This window comes from Mytilus galloprovincialis, chromosome 2 (genome assembly GCF_965363235.1).
Source record: "Mytilus galloprovincialis chromosome 2, xbMytGall1.hap1.1, whole genome shotgun sequence".
Classification (NCBI taxonomy): domain Eukaryota; kingdom Metazoa; phylum Mollusca; class Bivalvia; order Mytilida; family Mytilidae; genus Mytilus; species Mytilus galloprovincialis.
The window spans coordinates 65,522,826-65,548,292 of NC_134839.1; the positions used below are offsets into that span (position 1 = coordinate 65,522,826).

Genomic DNA, 25,467 nt, shown 5'->3' on the forward strand with positions numbered 1-25,467 from the left:
AGCTTCCCAAATTTTAATATGTTGTTACTGATGACAAAATGGAGGTCAAGTTTAATAATGACGATTTTGACTTTTACCGTTCAGGAGTTATGGTTCTTGAAAGATTGAAAAATGGAATGTCCAGTCGTGTCCGTGCATTTACGCATGAACTGTTCTACCAAAGCTTCCCAAATTTTAATATGTTGTTACTGATGACAAAATAGAGGTCAAGTTCAGTAAAGACGATTTTGACTTTTACCGTTCAGGAGTTATGGTTCTTTAAAGATTGAAAAATGGTGTTTCCAGTCGTGTCCGTGCATTTTCTCATGAACCATTCAACCAAAGCTTTTCAAATTTTAATATGTTGATACTGATGACAAAATGGAGGTCAAATTTGATATTGACGATTTTCACTTTCACCATTCATCAGTAATGGTTCTTGTGATATTGCCAGGACACAAATAAATATTAATAAATCCGGTTTGCTGTCGTTGTGACAGCCTCTTGTTAAATTACATTATAAACCAAAGTAAAACAAAAACTTTGTCTAAAAAAACAATGATGGTTACGTGACAATGTATTAATTTTATAGTTCAAAGACTACGTAAAAATAAAACATTGACGCCATAGTTAGCTTTCAGCGCTAATTACATTCTTGCACGTAGGCTTGGGGCGGCATTTACTTCCACACGGTATCATAGCTTTTTTGCAAGTTTTAGTTGTGCAAAATCCTTTTCATTTACATCTTTTGTTTGCGAGTGAAAAGCTAGCCTTTTTTGCAGCTGCTTACAGTGATACCGAGGTATTGGGCCATTCCGATATGTCTACGGTGTTTTTAAGAAGCTCTGGATCTCAGATATCGTAACATGACTGAAGTACACCATATGTTCAAGACAACTTAATTAAACTATGTTACTTTCCAGTGACTTCTTGTGTAGCAGTTCATTAAGAAATTTTTGGATTCAGTTTTTTAAGTCGACATATTGCCATTCACTCGTAATAACAAATCGGTAATGACCATCGGCATAAAATGTGTTTATTATAGTTTTGACAAGTAATTATATAAGTAAAATCAACTATGTGAAACTAATCTTTTTATCATAATATGATTATAAAATTACCTAATATATGATAGCGTATTTTTAATGAACGGTCATATCATATGAAGAGTTTAGAAGTATTGAAAGTAAAATGTAACAGAGTGTTGATTACCCCGACCATACGCGTACGGTCGGACCATATGAGTATATACCCATATGGTAATGACCATACGCGTATGGTCCAAATACTCATATGGTCCGGAACATATATATATAGTTCTTCTTAATTACATTTTAGTGTCAGAATATGCTCCTGTGTACACTGAAACCCATGTGAATGTAATTGCAGGATTGTCCAAGGACATTTTCATTGCAATAGTTGCAAGTAAGAGTATTTACCATGCAAATTTCTGATAGTTTTAAATATATATTGACAGGTTTTACAGCATCAACTATGAAAATCTCGATAATTTTGAAAATAACAAAAGAAAAATCATACTTAAAATACTTTTTTTATATTTAATCACAACGGTGGTGATGCTTAATTCAAGCTTCAAATTTATGAAATTTGAATGTATTTCTTTAAGTTTTTTTTAGGCTCATCTCTCAAAGTTTTGAGCGACATTTTACAATAGATAACAACTTTTCGAAATTCTTATGATAAAAAGCTTTTAGAAAATTCAATCTCTTTTCTACAAATGTTTTTTTTTCACGATACAAACTTAAGATCATGTGTCAAAAGGTATATAGATATAGGAGATGTGTTATGAGCGCCAATGAGACAACTCTCCATCCTAATAACAATTTATTAAAGTAAACGATTATAGTTCCAGGTACGGCCTTCAACACGTAGCTTTGGTTCACACCGAACAGCAAGCTATAAAGGGCCCCAAAAACTAGTAATGTATAACCATTCAAACGGGAAAACCAACGGTCTAAACTAAAAATAAACGAGAAACGAGAAACGAGAAACACGTATGAACTACATAAACAGACGATAGCTACTGTACATCAGATACCTGACTTAAGACATGTGCAAACATTTGCAGAGATTCAGTTATAATCAGTTGTTTTACTGTTGCTTTTTGGAATACTCATTTCGGGTTTAGAAATTTAATACACATAAAATTGAGAATGGAAATTGGTAATGTATGAAAGAGACAACAACCCGACCATATAACAGACAACAGCAAAAGGTCACCAATGGGTCTTCAATGCAGTAAGAAATTCCCGCACCCGGAGGCGTTCTTCAGCTGGCCCCTAAATAAATATATATACTAGTTCAGTGATAATGAACACCATACTAAACTCCAAATTACACACAGGAAACTAAAGTTGAAAATAGTACCAGGCTAGCAAAGGCCAGAGGCTCCTGACTTGGGACAGGCGCAAAAACGCAGCGGGGTTAAACATGTTTATGAGATCTCAAGCCTCCCCTATACCTCTAGCCAATGTCTAAAAGCAAACGCATAACAATACGCACATTAAAATTCAGTTCAAGAGAAGTCCGAATCTAATGTCAGAAAATGTAACAAAAGAAACTAAACAAAATGACAATAATACATAAATAACAACAGCTACTAGCAGTTAACTGACATGCCAGCTCCAGACTTCAATTACACTGATAGAAAGATTATGTCTTCATCATATGAATATCAGGCACAATCCCTCCCGTTAGGGGTTTAGTATCATACCATCATAACATATATGAGAAGAAGACAACCCGTGTCATGCCAACAACTGTTTTATAATAAATAAATATGTTTAGTTCCGATGCAAAGACCCTATAAGTGAATCAATGTTTAAGCCAATATATGCAATCAATGACCTGACAACAGTATAGTAGCTATAACTCTACTTAATAAGTCTATTTAAAGGTTTTGTTAGCTTCTGAGGTGAATACTGACATTTTTGTACTTTATAAAGAATATTACCATAAAAGATTGGATGTGAAATACCTGAACGTATAAGAAGTCTGCATGTAGAGTTATATTTACAAATGACATGCATATTATGTCACCGCTTGCTTTATATGTACAGTGAAAATGTTTGCTTTTTGAATAGTTCAAATAAACAAAATGTAATATTGATTTAGATCTGGAGTGAAATAAAAAATAACGTCTCAAAGGCATGTTCTTTTTCCGTTCAAAATGTACATACCTACAAAACTGGATTTGAACATAAGTCTACTTTTAATGCTGAAAAAGAAGCTTTCGAAAACTTGATTAATATTGTGATATTCCTAATATCTGTTTCAATATCATTTCAGGTTTATGTTTTATATTGCTTATTGTTGTTGCTTTATTCATGTTTCTATGGAGAACCGGAAGATTGCAACCTGCTAAACAAAGAGTTACTGCTGGCATACGAACAATTAGAAATACCATCAGAGTACGGGACACATCCAGTGGAAATGTAAATATACCTTATGGGAAGCTAACTGCTATCCGTAACACATGCATCAAAATGTGAATACCACTATGGTTATAGTTAATAGCACCGTTATTTTTGGCGAAGGCGGATGTGTTTTAGATGATTTTTATATTACTAAATCGTTAATTTGAAGACAAAAAATTAATCAAGTGAACCAATGCAATAGAAAACATTAATGTGGAATGAACGTGCTAACGATAGATAAAAAAAATACCAGTAAATTAAGAATTTCATAGGGCGTAAGAAAAGTGTTAACTAATGGGGAATTGTCGCAAGGATGCGTTTTAATGGTCAATTCAATCGGTTTATTGATATCGGTATAACTGCTTCATTTGATTTGATTATGTATTTAGATTTTTACGACTTAAAATACCAGATAAAAGCAAGCAACGGAACAAAACATAATCTTCCTTTTAACATCAGATGTCTATTTATTTGGTACTTGGTCTTTATTTATTCAAATTTCTGAACAAATTACTCAAATTTCTAAATTCATGTTCAAACATGAACAGAAGAGAACGGATACAAAATTAAAGCATCCCGTAAAAACAATTATTTGCTGTCGATATCACGTTTTATTTCATTAGTCTATTGAGTGTTCATCATAACTTTCTCAATATTTTTTCCATAGCGTGTATTTTCTTTTTCTATGAGACTACATTATATGTTTTCAACTCAACATGATATAGTAACACACATTTTTTGAAAAACACAATTTCCGCATTATCTATCTGAGTGAATGTAGAATGGATGCATGAAGTTCAACAATACGTGATCATTTACTTTGAACATAATTTGTTAGGCTCGTTTTCGAATTCTGTGCCAAGTACATTTACAACCTTTATTATGTATTGTTGTTTTGTCACACATATATATTCAATCTGTGAATTTTTTTTAATTAATATGATCAAATGACACAGCAAATACATATAAAAATGTCAAAAAAACTTGCTATTGAACATTTTTTTGCATGAAAGAAAATGATAAAATGTTACATACAGAAGAATGAATATGAGGATAATTCAGAAATGTAGTAACGATCTTTGGACTCTGTACTAAGATTTCTAATAACTTAGATGTAAAACGAAACTTTGCGAAATGAATAAATTGGAGATAAAAAAAAATCTAATCCATTTTGACGTCTTTACTCTTTAACTACAATCAATTATAAAGAATGAACCTGGAACATAATAAAGCCAATTTGAAATTTTGTTTCAACTCTTTTTTTCAGAACAGAGCTCAGATGTCGAATAACGATGATGATATATATTTTTACGGTGCAATGGAAACACAAGGAGAAGATACATGGACGATCTCAAGACAAGATTTATCTTTAGAAACAGAACTTGCACGTGGACGATTTGCCATAATTTATTTGGCTCAATACTTTAACCATTATGAAGTCAAAAAAGTTGTCGCGAAAACTTTAAAAGGTAATGTAGTAAATGATATAAATGAAAGTCTTCCACGTTGGCAAATACATTACCATTCAAGAGTTTAAATGACACAAACGACCATGTTTTGGAAGAAATTTGGGACATATGTTAAATAATCAAAACAGAATCTATAAAGTTCTACCATCAGCATATCGAAATCCTTCATATAACAAAAACGATTTATGTTCGTTGTTAATAGTATTAGGATATTTGAATTTTACACTGTTAGGTCGTTTATAAGTTTCGCATCTCCTAAGTGTCAAAATTGTGTGTAGCGATATTTATTGATGGTCTCGTTTCAATGTATCATTTACAATAAATGTAAATAAAAATGATTTGTTTTTCCTGATGAAATCAAAAAAGATTTTTTCATTTAATAAAAGGCGAAATATTTGTACTATCGTTTTTGAATGATTTAATAGATGAATATTGTTTTATGTTGAAACATTAGATGCAATTTATTTCTCTTCTTGAAGATGATCAGAATGAAGATAATGTCATTAAGATGAAAGGGAAGATCAATTTTTATGGGTCTAAAATTGGACATCACAAAAATATTTTGGATTTTATTGGTTCTGTCAACGATGACATTCGTGAGTATAGACAGTTTTATGTATAGAATAATTATACATGGAAAAAGCCGTATCACATGCTGTATCATCACGAGAAATCCAATATCAGTCTCGAGGGCCGAAAGTACCAAGGGCTGATATTGGTCGAGTTGTGGTACAGCATGCAATACGGATTTTACCATGGATTATTCTGTTTATCATATATTTAATAGAATCAGATTCATGGGATATCAATTTTTTTTTAAACCGTCCGAAATTATATCCTTGAAAATAACCTGATGATTTTCCTGTATTATTTTAGCTGACTTTTAAAAAAAACATTAGATTTCCTTATTTGCTTTATATCCACATAGTATACGTATTGTCCCGTATAACCTTATTTCATTCTCAATATACGTTAAAGACCATGTATTAAAAATGTCATCCACTATAAAACGATACTGTCCTATTATTTACACTAAAATTATTATTTATCAAATAAATATCATGAGTTGTAGGAATGTTTAAAGTTTATTTGGCGATGATATTATTCATGATTCATTTAATTTTTCTGACGAGGTCAATAGCAAAAAATATGTTACTTGAAAAATTTGATTTCTTTTCTAACCAAATTAAAATCTTAAAAATTTGCATTTGTGTCTTATTCCATCAGGGAATGAAAACATTCTTCACGAAAAATAAACAATAAAACTTAATGACAAAAAATTGTATAAACAGGTATGCTATCGATTTAGGTACACGGTGTAAGGCTTAATATACACAGATTTTGAAGGAACATCAAAATCAAACAGAATGTTTATCTTTGATCAATAAATGTCATTAAACTCGACTTCCTCTCTGTTGGCGACTTTAAAATATATATATATATATATATATTAGTATACTGATTGGCTAACTAGGTAAACATTTCAATAAACTTTCAGAGGAAGTGATAATATGCTCGAAACGATATGTTCTAAGGGATTATACAAAGTTATTGTAAATAGATAATGCCATAGGTTATTTAGAATAGAGGAAAATTGTAGCATCTTTAACTTTTACTTTTAATCGTAAACATTATACAATTAATAAAGCACAATTGAAAATTGACGAACTTTTGTAACGGTAGCTCGAGATTGTTATGACGTCTAATAGGCTATTATATGAATTGATATATTATATAACAATGTGAAAATTGTCTTTAAAACCATAGTTCTCTTTTCTGAATAGCTTGATTTTCAAACTTCAGAGTATGTTGTTACCAGATACAATTTCTGTGATGAAATAATATACAATCTGCGACTGCAATGTATTAAACATGTGAATTATAAAAAAAAAACATCACACGTATATTTTACGGTTTTCCTGCTTTGCGAAATTATGCATTTTATCACCATAAATCGATCTTGATTAATGATTTCACCACGGAACGTAATATTTTCCAGTATCACATACCCGGTTAATGACCCAACGATCAAATTACGTTACGTAAATGCGAATGCATTAAGCAAAGTGCATATATAACATGTTTTAAGTTTTAAAAGGATTTTAATTATGTTCAATTATTGGTTTTGGAGAATTGATATTTTTTTATTATGCATATCAATAGTTCATATAACTTACCAGGGAGACAGTGTCAGCTCATACTATATACACTCACTAATATGCATGAAAAAACGAACCTGATTGGACGAAACACATTCAAAACTATACCATAACACAGATTGGGAATTTACTTTGAACAATGTCAAGTTATTTGTAAGAATATGCAATTTTGTATTGCATTCGTATCCCCAATCAATATCCCTTTATCAAAATGAGTCTCACACGTTTCCCTGGCAAGACCAGCCATTTTGTAACAATACCCCCATGGTATCTAGACACATTGTTGTCCCTTTGACACATTTCCCATTTCCTTTCTCAATTTACATAAATACCATTTATTTAAAGTTTCTTCCAGTAGGTTCTTATACTTATTAATTTTGAATTTAGATTTGTTTTTTTCCACACATTTTTGTAGTTTCCACACATTGACACACATTATGTTTTGAAGGTGGTCCTATCATGGTTTTAGAATATTGTTCCCAAGGAGTTCTGAAGGATTTCTTAGAATCCGTCAGATCGAGCGTCACTGTGGAATTAGAAGAAAGATTGTTCCGAATAACACTTGGTATTTGTGAAGGAATGGATTATTTATCCTCTCAGCAGGTAAAGTATTTCCTGCAGACATTAAAGAAAGTATATGTTTGCAATTTAATGACGAACGACGAAACTAACATTTGGTTGGATAAATAAAGGTAACACTTTACGTGGATGGTATTACAGATATGAAAATAATCAATCATTTGCGAATTAGTTTCTTTTTGCCTTCAAAAGCAATTGCGGAGCAACGAAGAAATATAACGCTATAATAGAGCTAATTAGATTTTGACGAATAATCATTCATTTAATCTTCTCATTGTCACCTATGTTCAAATAAATGTACTAGTATGTGCTTTTTAGCATTCATATATCTGGCCAACATATGTAAAATATGCATTAAATTTAGACAATCATGTATAAAATTGCATCGAATGGGTTCAATTTGTTTGTAATTTTTGCTTTTTGACTGTTCATCGAAGTAAAAGCTAAGAAGGGTTGTTTCATTTAGCAGTTCGAGTAAAATGTGCTTTAAAAGATGTGGTATGGTTATTACCTACACAGTTTTTCACTAGCTGAAATCAAGTGATGTAGAAATATAACCATATTTGCAATTCTTATCACATGTAGAGTGGTGCGCTCATATTCACCGGGGACACAACTTTTTTTATTTTTAGGATTTTGAGGTGTAAAAACTTCAAAGGATGGGTGAAATGGAAGAAATATGCCAGTAAATTATATTATTACAACAAATATGATTATTTTTAAAACTTGGACAAAATTTCGACACTTACCGCAAAAGACCGAAAAACGATTTTCGGCCAATTTCCTGAATGAAATAATGATTTCAAAGAAGTATTTTTTAATACTTCTTTGACTGATTGCCATAAAGGAGTCGGTCCGGTAAGGACCGATTTTGGCCTCAATTTTCAGGTTCATCTTACGAAACAGTGTGGACACTTTTTAATCACTTAAGTGTTTATTTAGATTGTTTCAATTAGTTTATGTGAAAGATTTTAACTAATTTAGTCATTACAAACGCTCCGATTCAAGCTTAAATAAGAAAATTCTATCAAATATGCCAAAAACCGTAACTTTTCAGTTGATTTTTGTCAAAAATGAAAGTGGCCGCATCCGTGTTCATCTTCAAAATTTATATATGTTATGTATTATCATCAAATACAACTAACATATAAATATTATGAATGAACACGAATGCGGTCACTTTTATTTGAGACGGAAACCGTCTAAAATTTAACTAAAATGCTGAAATTTTATTATGATTCTGGTACCCGATACATGTGCATTATATTGTCAAAAACAGCCCATATTTATGTAGCAGAAGCATTCTTCTTTCCAACTAATAGCTAAAAGACTACATTTTCACAATTTTGTAAAGTTACTCTATTTCGGGGCCAAAAAGGGGTCTTACTGAACCTACTCCTTTCAGTTCTTTACACGTTTGAAATGTCTGCTATTCATCTATAATGAAATTGATTTGATAAATATTGTTTAAAGCTGCAGTTATTTAGTTTTAAATAGATGTGTAAAAACTACGAATGTGTGTCCCCATTTGAAAAAACATCCGAAAATTTTAAATAGCCTTTACTCTTACTTTTCTTGTGATTTTTTTTTTTACAGAAACATATGTTCAAGCTAAGAATATTTTGATTTTGATGTTATCTTCATATAGAAATATCAGTATACTTCAAAAACATAAAGACTTGAACATGAACTACAGAAAACATGGAAAATTATGGCGAAAATGAGCACCCCACTCTAACTTTTCATTTTAAAATTCTGTCAAAAAAAATTTATTTTCAGTAGTTTTATGAATAAATGATAATGATAATTTTGTCATGGACTTAGTAATATTGATTGCATTTTTGAAAACAAAAGTTTTAAACATGTTTCCGTGATGGTTTTACAGGAGGATTGTTATCAATGTATAAACTGCTTTTCGTCTTTTGTGTAAGGCATATAACTATTGTTTTTATTACACTCGAAGATTTTAAATAGTTGGAATCTGCTATTTTTTAAGGCCATACTTTAATCCATGTCATTTCGGCTCTTGGGGTAAATTGTCTCATTGACAATCATGCATTGTACCATAAATACATGTTGTATATCAAATGTGTTTATTAAGAGGCCTATGCATATAAACTCATCATAGACATTTGGTAATCAAAATAGATATTGTCGATTTCTTTGGAGGCAATTATATGACAAATTTCACACGTTTTTATTAAATTTTGCATTGGAAAACAATCATTAAACAAATGAATTAATTTTTAACGCAAAAAAGTATATATATAGATGCTTCCAATATAATTTAAATGTGCTGTTCAAAAGTGTTAAAATAGTACTGAAATTTTACTAAAATGTTTGAAAATGTCATCTTGAACCTATTGTCTTTTATAAATTATTCAGAATTCGGAAATACGCATAAATGTTATGTTAATAATTAAGAACGCATATTATTCTATGGTTTTATTAGCGTTAGTAAAGATTCGAGGACTTTCAGTAAAAGTCATTGGTGTGGAATAAAAAAAATTGTGTCATACCTTTTTTATAGCAACATAGCAAAAAGTTTACCTTTTTTTCTTATAAACACAAATTTATTATTGTTTTAGGTGGTACATAGGCGTTTAGCAGCACGAAATGTGTTACTCAACGATCAGTATGTTCCGAAAATCACAGGATTTGGCCCCGATCCGGAAGCAGACGAAACAGGAGACACAAAAAAATCAGTAAATATCATTTAGATAAGTAAAGATATTATTATAGACAACTTTCAACACCAGATCTTTTCAGATGATGTCATCAAAACCCTTCAAATATAGCATAACTAACTGGTTTCCTTTTGTATGCATGTTTTATTTTGGAGAAGGGGGTAATCGATAAACTGATATACTGACTTGTTTTCTGTGTTTTGTCTTCTGTTCTATTATTTAAAAAAAGAAAAGAAAATGTGGTATGATTGCCAATGAGACAACTCTCCACAAGAGACCAAAATGACACAGAAATTAACAACTATAGGTCACCGTTCGCCCTTCAACAATGAGCAAACCCCATACCGCGGTAACAGCTATAAAAGGCCCCGAAATGACAATTATATATATTTGTAAAACAATTCAAACGAGAAAACTAACCGCCTTATTTATGTACAAAAAAAGAACGAAAAACAAAAAGGTAACACATTTAAAACAAACAACAACCACTAAATTACAGGCTCCTGACTTGGGACAGGCACATACATACATGTACATAATGAGACGGGATTAAACATGTTAGCGGGATCCCAACCCTCCCATTACCTGGGACAGTGGTATAACAGTACAATATAAGAACAAACTATAAAACTCAGTTGAAAAAGGCTTAACTCATCAGATGGACAAAACATTTGTCTGTTTTTCTTTTTCTGTTTTAGCCATGGCGTTGTCAGTTTATTTTCAATCTATGAGTTTGACTCTCCCTCTGGTATCTTTCGTCCCTCGTTGACTAAATTGTAAATGCTAATCATTGACATATATTTGTTATATCAATGTGACAGCAACCAAACGACACAAAGTAGAATATATGACAACGGAATGTCCGTTAACGGGTTTCAATGAGATTCGAATGACTATAAAAAATCATTAAATAAATTTCACTGATACTTACTGAAAGAAAGACAAAAAGTTATTTGAGAAACGATAAAATTTCTGTTACTAGTATATATGCCAATGATGATGTTTTATTTCTATACATGAGAGATTTCATATTTTGTTTTGTAGGAGAGAATACCAATTAAATGGATGGCTCCAGAATGCATGAAAACAACTAAATATGCAAATGAGTTGAGTGATGTGTGGTCTTATGGTATCGTTATGTGGGAAATATTTTCTCTTGGTAAACCCTTATATCTTCATTTTTAAAGTTTTCAGAGTTTGGTTTAGAAACAATTAAAAATACAGACACGATTATAAAGAAAGATATGCTTTATGTTGTAGGCTGTACTCGGTAAACTATGCAATGGTGTTTAACTATTTAGAAGAAAAAAATGCTAACAAACACAAAAGTTAGCAAACGCATTTATAAGATATTTTAAGTCAAAATGCTTCAAACTTTTAATTTCAGTTTAAAAGACCTAGCTAGCTTAAGTTATGCTCAATTTAAAAAGTACAGTTTAGTTGTTTAGAAGAAGAAAAACGCATGCTAACAAACAAAAATTTATACATAGCAAACGCATTAATGAGATATTTTATGTCCAAATGCTTCAAACAAGTTTTTCATAAGTTACATAAGTCGTAAATATTACAAGAGTTCCTGATACTGCAAAATTAGAACAATTCTGCAGTATTTAAAAAATTATGTAAGTATATAGATAAATTAATAAGATCTTATTATCTCAGACTAGACTTTGTAGTGCAAAAACTTCTGTCTTCATATTACCATGAAGATGAATTTACCAACTATTTTACATGGGTATGTTGGGTAGACCAAACGTTTTCCATAGAAACAAACTACCTACACAATGTACGGGAGTCCTTGAAAAGCATTTATAACTTTCAAAAAGTTTCGTTTCTATATACTTTTATTTTGACTAAATGTATACCACATACCCATATTTTTATGTACAGTTTAATAAGACAATATTCAATTTCTAAAGGTGAAACACCATACCCAGGCATACAAAACACAGACGTACCTAGTGTGGTTAAACGTGGCACTAAAATGAAGAAGCCAGAACTATGTGATGATGCGTATGTATAATAAAGCACTTTATTTTATTTTCCATTCAATTTGTAAAATATCGTTTAACTTTTCATGAGAATACAGTGCTGATTAACATTAGGAAGGAAGAACGAAGGAACACACAAACCAGAAATATATGCAAAAATTGCCTGCTATGCACATACATATAGTATACACTGTGTTTGCATGAAAAAAATATAATCTTTTTTTTTTAGCTTCAAGTTGATGAATTGCATCATTTAACTCAAAACTAACTTGAGATTAAAAACCATATCAATGTTCATTAATGGTTTATTTTGCGGGGATGGTTTAGTCCTAAAAGATTTGTATTGAGTTTTGCAACACTTGGTGTCGATCATACTAGTACCTGCATGAGAAAAAAAAGTCTCATTGGAAGTACAACTCGGTTATGTTGTGATTGGAATCATGCAAATACCAAAAAAAGAACCCCACTACAATATCAAATATTTAAAATCAAAATCTGTGCAGACACTGCTATTTATTTCTTTTATTTTCGATGAAAATTGCGATGGGGTTCCAAACCCTAATTTAGCAAGTATGAACATAGCTCACATTATAATGAAAATGATAACTAAATTTTGAACTGGATATTTAACATTGACCAAAAAATCAGTCTGACACTGACGGATGCACTTATTCATGGAGGTGCAGAGGGACTTACAGAAGGAGGGACGAACAGATCAGAACAAAAAAACATGTCATCCTTCTGTGGTAGTCGAGCATTAAAAACAGAGAAAGACAATGTTGCTTGTATTTATTTCACTCATAGGAACACTATCTGAATGCTGTCGATTCCTACTGGAATTGTAACATGCATGAATAAAACTGAATATTATTGAAATTGGACATTAATGTATATTTCATTCATATACATATGCATATTGACTGTACAACTTTTCGATTTCTGTATTTGTGCATTCTACTAGTTTATATTTTCCACTGACCGTTAATGACGTCTTTACACTAACTAAATCCATTAGGTTTTGGATATATACTTATTGATATTTTTGATACTTGATTTGTTGTATAAGTTGTTATTGGCTTTGAAGAAGCTATCAGTAACAGGGAGTACAATTATATTCTGTCCGTTGTGCGGAAGTGTAAATATACTGTCGCGTCCACTCTGAGATTTTGTAGGATGTACGTGAGCTTTGTATCCAACTGATGAGGTAAGCCCTTGTCAACTGTTTGTGTACCTTTAAACGTTTCCATATCTTGGAATTACGACATTCTTTCTCTCTCAGTACAACTGGGTGTGTCATGACTTTACCTTTCGTAACTGATGAAGGTTTTGTTCATTTGAAACACGTGTCGTGCATAATAAAATCTATATTTATATGCTTTTATAGCGATGCCTTCATAAAAAAAGTTATCTTTTATAGGTTTTACAAAATTATGCTGAAGTGTTGGCACTATGATCCACGTAAACGTTCAGGATTTGAACAAATCAAGCAAGAATTGACCAAGCTTTTTACAGAAGAATCTGGAGACGACGACTATTACATGTACTACAAAACAAACGAGGTCTGAAAATTTCCAGAGTCTGAATATCGTGTCAAGATATTGTTAGCAAACAATAGCATCCATGAACATAAAATTAAATAAGTTCGCAAAATGTTTATTTTGTTTTTAAAAAAAGCTTCTATTTTATAGCTTTTTACTTTTGTATAAACTTGTATTTTGAAATTCGTTCTTTCATTTTATGAACGTTCAGATTATTCGACAAAACTGAACAACAGAATTACATAAATGATAGTGTGTTAAATATTTTTAGAGACGTCCTTCTGCGAAGAAAATTAAATCTCAGTATCAAAGTATTTATGTTAAAAAAGGACAAATTTAGATACACCTTTTTGTGGGAGATTTTCTTTGAAAATTCATTAGAAGGTCAACTTTACTTTGTCGGAATTAAAACCTTGCGTCAAAAATTGCCAATAAGTTACTGCTTTTCAAACAAAAATAATTTAAACCCTCGTCGTTTGTATCGGTATTAATCATTTCTTTCTGTGCCTCTAAAAAGTACACAGGGATTCTTCCTAGTTACATCGTCAGTGTTCTTGGCTTTCGGGGGCATGTTTGGTATAACAATATAATTGGTAAAATTTGTCCTTTTTATTGGACAATTATCTGATATACAAAGAAATTAACAAATAAAATGGATTTTGCGCATAATTTAGTTTATTTTTATTAACTATTCTATGTATGCATGTTTTTGCTGTTCTTTTTTCAGTTAACTTTAGAATTGTTGATTTAAATCATATTAGGAACAATAACATTTAGCAAGTATAAAGTCTGCTATATGTTTTATTTGAATCAATTTTAGTTCACCTGATCAGAAGAGTCAATTGCGCATAGCTCATCAACTGGTGTCTGTCGTCTGTCTTCTTCCCTTCTTGTTTGTTTTAATCTTCTCGTTTTAAAAATACTGGACGTATATTGAACCAGCATGTGACCAGCATCATTTTCGTGGTATTTAGTTTAAACATTATGACTGAAGATCCGGCCTTCAAACCAACATCAACATGGCTACAATTAAGTATAGGGGTAAACTGTTTGTCTTATCTTAGAAACTGCTATAGATGCTGAAAATCCGACAGAGCAGATATATGAAAATATTGATGATCTACAATCTCTCTATTTATACCAAAACCGGCATACGACTTCTTATAGTAGCGATTGTCCTTTAATGATATATTCAGCCTATGACAAAAAAAGTACAATTAATATTCTAACGAACAGTAACTATGAATAATAGGTAAGAAACAGTAAAAACAAACATAAACCTTACTTGTAAGATTAGAAAATAATAAAGTAGACAACTTGAAACTTGACAAATTGTGATCGGGTACTTATACATCCCCACAACAAAAAGACACTAAGTACAGATCTGAGAGTACTTGTTCATACACAATAACTAATGAAACATTTATTTATCTAAGACTTAAATATCCATCAGTACACACCCAACATAAAATAGGTCACTAGCACACTTTGTAACTAATAGTATTTATGGTATTAGTAGGAGAGATTTGTTTTCTTACCTTTGCTTTTCTTTGTCGTTTATTTAGTTTATTTTGTTTTTGTTGATGTAATTTCGCATTAATTGTGTATTAATTAATTAATATGAAATCATGAACTATGATTTCATATTAATTATGAACTTTTATGTGCAATGTTTTATTTCTAAATGTATTTTTTGCATTTTAATAAATGTACTTTTCCTCAATTTAGCTTTTTTTCTATCATATAACAAAACAAGTTCTGATTCTGGCTAGTGCATGCAATACTAGTATGCTTATGGTATTTGTATGCCTGACTGAAATATATATTGACTAATTAGTGTTTTAAACATTACCGTGTATGGCATTACAACGTTTATCAGATTAAAATTGTCAGAACAAAACATTTGTGTCACAGACAAATTTGGAAGGTCATCAACTTATTCTTATTTATTATTTGTTACTTATTCCTTATTCGTTACGTATTCCTTATTCCTCATTCCATATTCGTTACTCATTCCTTATCCCTTATTCGTTATTTATTCCCTATTTGTTACCTTTTCGTTACTTATTCCTTATTCTTTACATATTCTTTATTCTTTATTCATTACGTATTCGATTTTAGTGTATTTCCCCCTTTTCTTGCTTTACTTTCTTATCTCTGGTCATAGTTCTTGCTTTGTAGAGGTGCAACTACACATCCAGTGCAAATGTACCCGTTTCAGTTCTCGACTGATATCCTGTTACTTATTCGTTCCTGATTCGCTTGTAATACGTGTGTAGTACGTTGCAACTTTTAAAAAATACTTTTCCATTTTTTTTCTTGTCTCAGGTGTTAACTATGGGTTAATGGAGGTCAAATCACACTATTGGCGCGTGTATATCCGTTTCAGCGCTCATCTGATACCCTGTAACTCATTCGCTTGTAATATGGGTATCATACGTTGCAACTCAAAAAAAGTCTTATCGATTTTGTTCTGGGCTCTTGTGTTAGCTTTGGATTAGAGATGAAATAACCATATAAGCGCGTATGTTCCACTTTCAGCGCTCGACTGAAACCCTGTTACTTATTTCTTCCTTTTTCGCTTGTTATACGTGAATTATATGTTGCACCTTTTATAAAAAAAAAATCGTTTCTTTCGTTTTAGTGTCTCTGGTGTGATCTTTGGGTTCTTAGAGGTGAAATAACCATATTAGCGCCTATGTACCCGTTTCAGCGCTCTCTTGATACTCTTTTAATTATTCGTTCCTTATTTGATTGTAAAACATATGCTTTACGTAGCACCTTTCGCTTGTAATAAGTGTGTTATACGTTACACCTTTTCAAAAAACCTCTTCAATTTTTTCTTGTCTCTGGAGTTGGCCATGGGTTTTTAAATTTGAAATAACCATATTAGCGCGTATGTACCCGTTTTAGTGCTCGATTGATACCCTATTACTTAGTCGTTCCTTAATCTCTTGTAACACGAGAAAAGAATAAGTAATAACTAACGAACAGGTTACAAACAAGAAATAAGGAAAAAGGAACAAACTTGACGACCTTCACATTTAGATACTATCGAATTTCCTCTCACTTCGTTCGCATATCCTAATAATTTATTCACAAAACCAGGAGTTATCTTTGTTATAATAGTCATTTCACAGAAATCAAAAGATAGATTTACTTCATTTGGATGTTTAAAAAACACATTTCAGTATATAATTGTTTTCATAGCAAAGGCCTTCTAATTTTCAATTACATGACTTGTATATTTATTTTTCTTGCATGCGCTTTTAATATTCTCATATAATTAGTGTCTACGCTTGTCTATATTACTAGTACTTGCACTGGCAAAATAACACAGATTTCTATTATTAGTTTTGAATGCTCAGCAACGCAACAAGTTTAGTTGTAGATATAAATTTGTAGCAGAAAATCATATTGTAAATGTCTTTGCGATTTAGGTCTTTTTATAAATCGCAAGTAATCAGACGTTTGGAAGTCTTAAACAAAATTTCCCACACTGCTGCTGTCTGTGTTGTTTTTATACTAGCAGAAAGCGATTCCACAAATTCACGTTTGTGTTTAGTTTTCTTTTTTTTAAGAAAAAATCAAATGTCAAATGATATTTGATTGAAATTTCTATTTGTGCACTGCTTAACTAGATTGAACATAATTATTAGTCTTAAATATTTGTAAAGTTATAATAGTTTTGAAAAATAAGTATGTTCATATCAATGGATAATTTACGTGTTAATAAAAATATTAAGGTGAATGACTATACACCGTTTATCAGATAAAAATTGATAGAACAAAAGATTTTTGTCACGGATGAATTTAGATACTTTCACATTCCTTTTCATTGGTTTTATTTTCTAAGTAGACCCTTCCGCAAACATGATTTATTTATCTTATAGTTATATCACAGAAATCCATGGACAAGCTACTTCCTTGAACTATTTACTTATTTGGACATTCGTTGTTGATTGACCTGGTCATAAACTGATTAAAGATACAAAAACAAAAAGTTTCAAGTTTTTATTTTAACGGCATAATGCGGTCACTTGGACTAGTTTTTACATTGATTGGCCTCGATCAGTCAAAACATTTCTTTTCTTTAAATGCCGAATTTATTTAGTGAGGAATACTATTGGTTGAAGATATTTACCCCTGGGGTCTTTTTTTCAAAAGGATAATCATGTTTAAAATATAATTATACTTTTTACACTAATTATTGGGTTTTTTTTAATAAAGTTGTACCAATTTAAAATATCAACGGACGTACAAAAGGGGAGTGAACTGAACAAAACATTTGCTTCCGCAAATTTACAAATCTTACACCGCTGTGTTATTTAGACGATTATATAAACAAAATGTATTTTCAGCCTTGTATCACCATCACTGGTGATCTGAGGGATGAAATCTGTCGTAGAGTTGTCACTGCTTCAGACGTACTTATAAATACATAAAATTGAGAATGGAAATGGGGAATGTGCCAAAGAGACAACAACCCGACCATAGAAAAAAACAACAACAGAAAGTCAAACAATATAAGCATAGGGTCGTGTTTAATATCGTAGCAGCTACGTAGCGGCTATGTAGATGCTACGTAGCTGCTTTCAATATCTATGTAGAAACTAGGCTAGCTACTCGTTCAATAGTCATAAATCTACGTTGCCCGATGTAGCCGCTACAATATTGCACATGTACATTGTACATTTATGACAAATTTAAAACAAATTGCTTGAGAGTTTTTGTTTAAAGTAGGCTTCATAATTTTTGTATTAAAATGAGTGACAAGTGATTATTAAAAAATCTCCACTGGAAGGCTCTGACAGATTTTGTGAGCGTAAAAACATTGTTTTAGTTAGCCGATAAATATATGATAGATTCTGAAATAAAGTTAAAAACGGAAAAGAAGCCAACAAGTCAATGAACGTCATGATAGTGTTCAAACTTATGAAAAGACATCGACTGCAGCTAAAGATTGATTGGTGTTTCCTTTGCACCTCATCTACACAAACAGGCTACATTGCTGCGACCAATGCGATAAAAGAGTACATCAGTAACACTTAATAAATCGTCATTGAACTCTAATCCTCTGAAAAATATTAAGATCCACTAAATTAATATCACTTTTATTCATTAATAAACAAAATAATATATATATGGTAAAGGATTTTTGTTTTGGTAGTGGTGGTGGAAGGTTTTTGAGGGATGAGGGGAAATTGGTTTTTATTTTTCACATGTTTTAAATTTTTGTTTTTATTTCATTCCTGAAAGAATATTTCCTTCTGAACTCGAACAGATTTAACCTTAGTCTTATTTGAAGTCGGTTCATCAATAGTAAATATCAGAGCACATACATGTATCTGTCACCAGAAAACGATGCCTGGAAAGATAAAAGATTATATTGTAAGATAATGGTTTCCCCAAACTTTAAGCCCTTTTAAAGTACTTAGAGTGAACACTTATTAGACCTCCGGTTTGAATCAATACTATTTCAGTTAACAAAAGTATGGCGAAGATATCACAGAGTTGGCTTCAAGCAATAATATTTCTTTTGTCTTTTCATTTTTTGTTATGTGGGTGAGTACAATAATTTTTTGCTTTGTAATTTTTCAATAATTATTTTGTATTTTATAGAATCATAATTTGTAATTTGTTTTCCTGGTAATTAACTGGTCGCTAAAAATAAACTTTTTTGAAATGTTAAAAAGTTTCATGTTGAAGAAAAAAAATGAATATTCTTCAGTTGATTTTTAAATTCTATCTGTAACCGGTTGCCAAATTGAAAGTTCTTGCATGAAAGGCCTACTATTCATGCTTTGTTTTTTTTATCCTTTAATTACCAAGAATAGTAAATCAGCGATGAAGGAAATTTTTAAAATATTTGGATATGACTAGGACATGCTGAACTTATATAAATGAAAGAAAGATAATATTTTCATTTTATTATTTAGTATTTATTACAATTACATTATTATAAACAATGATTTAAATTTAATGATCAATCTCTCTTATCACTAAAACGTTCGAATGTTTATCGTTGATCTTCCATGTGCTGTTCTAAATATGCTTATGACATGCTTATGACATTATTATGATTCAACCGAAATAACCTGAGATTATCCCGGTTTTCTATGGTTTCTTTTTTAAGGGGGGTCACATTGCTTAATCTTTATGCGTCTATGTTGTGTATTTTGTAGCATTATTTGTCTGTTTTTTTTTCTTTCTATTTTACCTATAGCGCTGTCAGTTTACTTGCGATTTATGAGTCTGAATGACCCTCCGGTATATTTCGTCCCCTTTGTCTGAATATACAGACACAATTGTATTATAAAATTTAATATTGCTTATTCAATAAACTTTTTCTGTATATTTTTTTTTGTTTTGTTGTCCTTATACTATTATTTCAAAGCTATGTTTCTAGTGTAGCGTTTTATTGTTATATTTTGTTATGTTTTATACCGTTTTATGTGTTTGAGCGTTTGTTTTTGCCATCTGATTATGGACTTTCTTTTATTAATTTTCCTTGGAGTTTAGTATTTTTTGTCACCATCTAAAAATGGATAATTAACGATAGGGAATGAAAAATAATCTCTTTATCATAAAGTTTTTGTATTGAGTTTCCCGTTAACGATATCGACATCAAGATCGGGGAAAGGGCAGTGGTTATTGTTAGTATTAGCTTTATTAAAAGTAAGTTCAACAGGATACATTTCTTAAGTATACATACTGACGTCGTCATTATATCATCCAAATATCTTAAAGTATTGTTATAATATCAAAGCATGTCCAATTGACATAGTTCTTTTGTTTATTGCTACTAAAAAATGTCCTAAAGAGATTGACCATATGTACTCGCATTTTGTCTTTTCAGATGCCCAGTTAATAAGGGATATGATTTTTTCTTGATAAGAATATGAGGCAAAGTGGTATATGGGGTAGAAAATTCAAAACTTTGAACAGATTCAAAATCACCAATGTATGCATGCAATTTATCCAGTACTTCCAACGAGTTTTTGACACTCCAAAAGTAATTAACTCCACCATATTTAAAGGTACCGGTCTTATTTGAACAATTTATTAACATGCTTTTTATTGTACCAAGTGTACAAGTTAGTATAATAGACAATTAAGTAGTGGAACAATGGCTTGAAAATGAAATAAATCTTTATTTGGTTCTGCTTGTAAAGAAGTAACTAAAGGTTTGTGTTTGTTACAGATGTCGTTTATTGAAAATGAAGTTAGTTGGAATGTTGGTGAATTCCTTTTGCAGAACCTCAATATAAAATTTATGTCAAACAATAACGATATTATTAGTAGCAGGGACGAACACAAATTCCTTGATTCTTTATGTTTGATACTCGAAATACGATTTTTAAGGTTGTTGTTAAAAGTAAAATATTTTTTAAAATGTTGTATTTGAATATCAACTATCTTCATTACTGAATTAAAAAAAGACTCCAAAGATTTGTTGTCAGCTTTTTCCCGTTTTACCCATTACAAACAGTAGGTACGGAGTCAGTCGTGGATGATATTACGACACTCAATCCAGTTAATAATTGACAGGGGCCGATATTGAGGTCCTTTACTGAGGAATGATTGTAACCCTCGGTCGCGAACAATGGAGTCTCCTGGTTATGACATGATGACATGGGAAATGGGGCCATAAGTGTATTCGGAATTACTGCAATTACATGACATAGGTGTATTTTCAATAATATTTACATCTGTACACAATTGTCTATAATAAACCACATATTTCCGAGTAGATTTCTTGTAAATATAACAAATAAGAGGGAGTTCAGTATTATCAAAATATCCAGGTATTTGGTCTTTAATAAAATGATCGTTAAAAAAACCGGCAATATTTACAAAATCAAAATCTTTATTGACATACTTTAGTTTAATAAAATATTTTTTATGATCTTCAGGGCGATCAATTTTGGGAAACAGTTTAGAATAACAATATGCCACTATAATATGAACTATTTCATACTTAGGACTGTAATACCATACTTTTCAGATTTTCAGGCATTTAAAATTATCCGTAAAGGTACAATCATCATGACAATTTAATAATCTAAGATTATGATTCCTTCAAAATTAATCATTCTTACCGAAATGAAAAGTTTATCTACTACAAGACAGCATCATCATCCAATGTATCAAACGGCGGATCACGAGCCGTCCATTATTCTACTAAATGTCTGTCATACGGAGCTATATGTAAGGTTTGCTCAAGATCAAGTTTTTGCAATGTCAATTACACAAGAGTCAAAAAGATCTAAATTCAACATTATGATAGCAACCATAATGGACTGAAAGTGACTTTTGAGTTAAATAATTTTCGCCCTTACATTCTTCCAATAACAATAAGCAACAATAATATCTTGATTGAATTATACTCAATATGTCACATGTAATTTTATAACAAAAAATACTTGTTCAGGAATCTAACGTTCAGTGGTTGTCGTTTGTTTGTGAAGGTTCTCGTTTCTCATTTTTTGTATAGATTAGACCGTTGGTTTTCCCGTTTGAATGGTTTTACACTAGTAAATTTTGGGGCCCTTTATAGCTTGCTGTTCAGTGTGAGCCTAGGTTCTGTATTGAAGACCGTATTTTGACCTGTAATGTTTTAATTTATAAATTGTGACTTGGAAGGAGAGTTGTCGCAATGGCACTCATCCCACATCTTCTGTACCATTTATTCCGTTTGGAATATAAACTATAATATTTATACCAGGGGCAATATTATTTCAAAATATTTATTCATTTTTAATTTATGTTATAAAGGTACTTCCATTTCATGACTGTGCTACTTATTAAAAATTATTAGAAAGGAAATGTGTTATTCATTCATAAAAAGTAGGATTTGACATTTGAATAAAAATTGCATTTCAAGTCATGAATTATCATTATCAAAATCCTCGATTTAGTTACGCATTTTTTTTGATATTTTGCTATATTTCTAGTTTTCCAAGAAAAAAATATCATATCTAAAATTTTAAAATAAGAAATATCTGCATTTATGACACCCACAAGTATTATACTCATTTCTGATTTTTTTTTTTTCTAGTTTTGCGATACTCAATTTTGAACAAAATTCCCCTATTTTCGAAAAAAAATTCCCGTTAAACTTCTCCCACTAGTTTACAGTATATAAACAGATTGGATAGTAGAACTTTTTCAATACAATAGTGACACTTTCCGTTTGGGGCAATTTTTATTGTGTAATTTGGCTTCCGTGTAAGTTATAGCATGAAGTAACTTCCATTGAAGTTGTTTCGATTTCCTGAAAGCTAATTCTGATCGAAATTACCCCAAATAGATTTTAATAGTAGTGTTTTCTGAATTGTTTATTCAACTTGAAATGACAATTTAGAGTTGTAATATTTTCATAAAAGTATTGGATATCGTTTTTTTTTTAAATCACCATAAACTTCTTGTTTTGATTCTAAAATGACAGAAATTTATTATTTTTAAAGGTCTACAAAAATTGGCTTTGTGAGATAGTTTTGGTTTCTTAAAGGTCATTTTGCTCTGGCGTTAATGACGCTTAGGGTGACTATATTGTGCCATCCCGTTCCTTTTATCTTTTATCAAGCAGAAATTATCTGGGTTTTTTTTCTTCTGACTGCAATGATTATTCATATGGCCAGGTGCCCTCTTTTATTAAAAAGCTTAAATAACTTATTGTGATATGTAAAGTGTTTGAATTTTCATTTGTTTCTGTTTTTAAATGTTCCCATAATGATTGCATTCTAAATCATGCTTATTAATGTACATTTACCCCATGTTACACATAGATGTGTCTGAATCATGCTTTATAATTAAACCTTGAAACTTGTTGAAAATTTCTAGAAAAGTATTAAAGGATTTATTGTTATAACGGTCCCATATACATGTATATATCCAGACTTAACTAATCGATCAGATCGGTAATCGAACACTAATCGATCATATTTGATCAGTACTCGATTGATGACATGAAGTCATCGATCAGTAATCGATCAAACTCTCTCAGGAGTTTGATCGATTAGTGATTGATTAGATTACTGATCGATTTAAGACCGATTACTGATGGATTAGTGATTGATTAATGACAGATTAGTGATTTTATTATTATTGACAAAACAATGCTATTCCAGAAATAAGCCTTATGAAAGACATCATTTGTGAAATAAAAGTTCCATGAAAATATTTTCACCATTGCCAAAATTTTCTGGAATTCTAGAATTTAAAATCATTTCAATGCTAAGAAGATACTGGATTTTTTTTTTCATGATGTTGTCAATATGTCTGGAAATTTGAATGTAAAGATTAGAACCAATACCCATGCCAGACATCAGTGTTTATTTTTAAGTCTTGAATTTATGTTTCTGTCTAAATATGCCAAAAAATCCATGATTTATTCAGCAATACATTTTTACACAATATGCAGTCGCAACCAAGAAAAGCGTATTTAAAGGTTAGCCCTAACATATTCCTGAATAAAAACTACATTTTTGTAGCTTTACCCATGTATATTGGTACAATAACTGTGACGTCTTGAAAGGCTATTGTATTTTTTTCTTTTACAAACTTTCATTGACGGAAGGCGTCAAAGCAAAATTTAAAATAGCCATCCAAGATGTCATAATTATTGATATAAAAACTCTAATTTTTATATGTGTGCATGTAACAAATTTGGTTGTAGAGGGGTCTAAATACAGCACAAACTACATTTTCCAAAAGACAAAAAGAGTGAAAAAAATAGATTTTCACAACAACTTTTGACTTGAATACAGTAGTATATATATACTTCCATGGTTTGATAAATATTTGATGCCTTTTAAGTTAATGACCTTTGTTAACACATCAAAATTAATTTTTACATATAATATTAGCTTCAGACACTTGTGATTTTATTAAGAAGATGAAAATTTCAACCAAGCTAATATTTATTAAAATCTGTATTTTTCATATATACGGATTAATCAACACAAATAAATTGTGCAATTTGATATATGAAATTTAGGGTTTGTCCTATAACATTATTAACTAATGCCAGAATTTAGGTCACAACTAAATAGCCAGAACATTTACCAATTAACAGAAAATTGATACATCATTTATTCAAACACACTTGTTTGTCTTCACAGCAGGATATTGTCTAATTTCCACAATATTGTAGAAGACTGACCAGAAATGACCAGCTGTGGACTATGACTCTACTAAGGATTGCAAAATACTGATAAAAATAAATAGATTGTTATCAGAGTCAGTGGAAAACTTTCTATTGACTTTTGAATTTACATACAAAAGATCCCCCCTTTTTTTCTAAAATTTTAAAATAGTCCTTATGCAAGGCAATAGTGGTTAGTGTTTTATTTTCACACGAAAGCATACACATCTAAAGATAAGTAGAATAAATATGAATAAGAAATTAAAGATGTTTTTAAATAGAATTGAGTATGTGCCCGTCACAAGTCAGGAGCCTGTAATTCAGTGATTGTCTTTTTTTATTATGTGTATATAACATATTTGTTTTTAAATAAATAAGGCCGTTATATCCACCTATGATTTGTAGTTGCATAGTGCAACTACAAATCATTGTTTTGGCCTTTCATTGATACTGTGTAGCAATGTTTAGAGTTTTTCTGT

General features: G+C 30.8%; 2 protein-coding genes across 3 annotated transcripts in view; both read left to right on the forward strand.

The window, feature by feature from the left end:
• The window catches only part of LOC143064137 (fibroblast growth factor receptor 3-like), a 39,698-nt gene extending 24,136 nt beyond the window's left edge, over nucleotides 1-15,562 (forward strand). For both annotated transcript variants that reach the window (XM_076236759.1, XM_076236758.1), the window contains exons 10-18: nucleotides 1,318-1,404; nucleotides 3,289-3,434; nucleotides 4,684-4,885; nucleotides 5,365-5,481; nucleotides 7,493-7,647; nucleotides 10,212-10,328; nucleotides 11,355-11,469; nucleotides 12,230-12,323; nucleotides 13,719-15,562. In XM_076236759.1, the coding sequence (XP_076092874.1) occupies nucleotides 1,318-1,404; nucleotides 3,289-3,434; nucleotides 4,684-4,885; nucleotides 5,365-5,481; nucleotides 7,493-7,647; nucleotides 10,212-10,328; nucleotides 11,355-11,469; nucleotides 12,230-12,323; nucleotides 13,719-13,866 (1,181 nt within the window). In that variant the 3' untranslated portion in view covers nucleotides 13,867-15,562. The remainder of the gene's footprint in view (nucleotides 1-1,317; nucleotides 1,405-3,288; nucleotides 3,435-4,683; nucleotides 4,886-5,364; nucleotides 5,482-7,492; nucleotides 7,648-10,211; nucleotides 10,329-11,354; nucleotides 11,470-12,229; nucleotides 12,324-13,718) is intronic.
• A 3,738-nt stretch (nucleotides 15,563-19,300) lies between these two features.
• Nucleotides 19,301-25,467, forward strand: part of LOC143064140 (uncharacterized) — an 82,393-nt gene continuing 76,226 nt past the window's right edge. Inside the window, exon 1 of the mRNA XM_076236761.1 lies at nucleotides 19,301-19,404. Coding sequence (XP_076092876.1) covers nucleotides 19,334-19,404 — 71 coding nt within the window. The 5' untranslated portion in view covers nucleotides 19,301-19,333. The remainder of the gene's footprint in view (nucleotides 19,405-25,467) is intronic.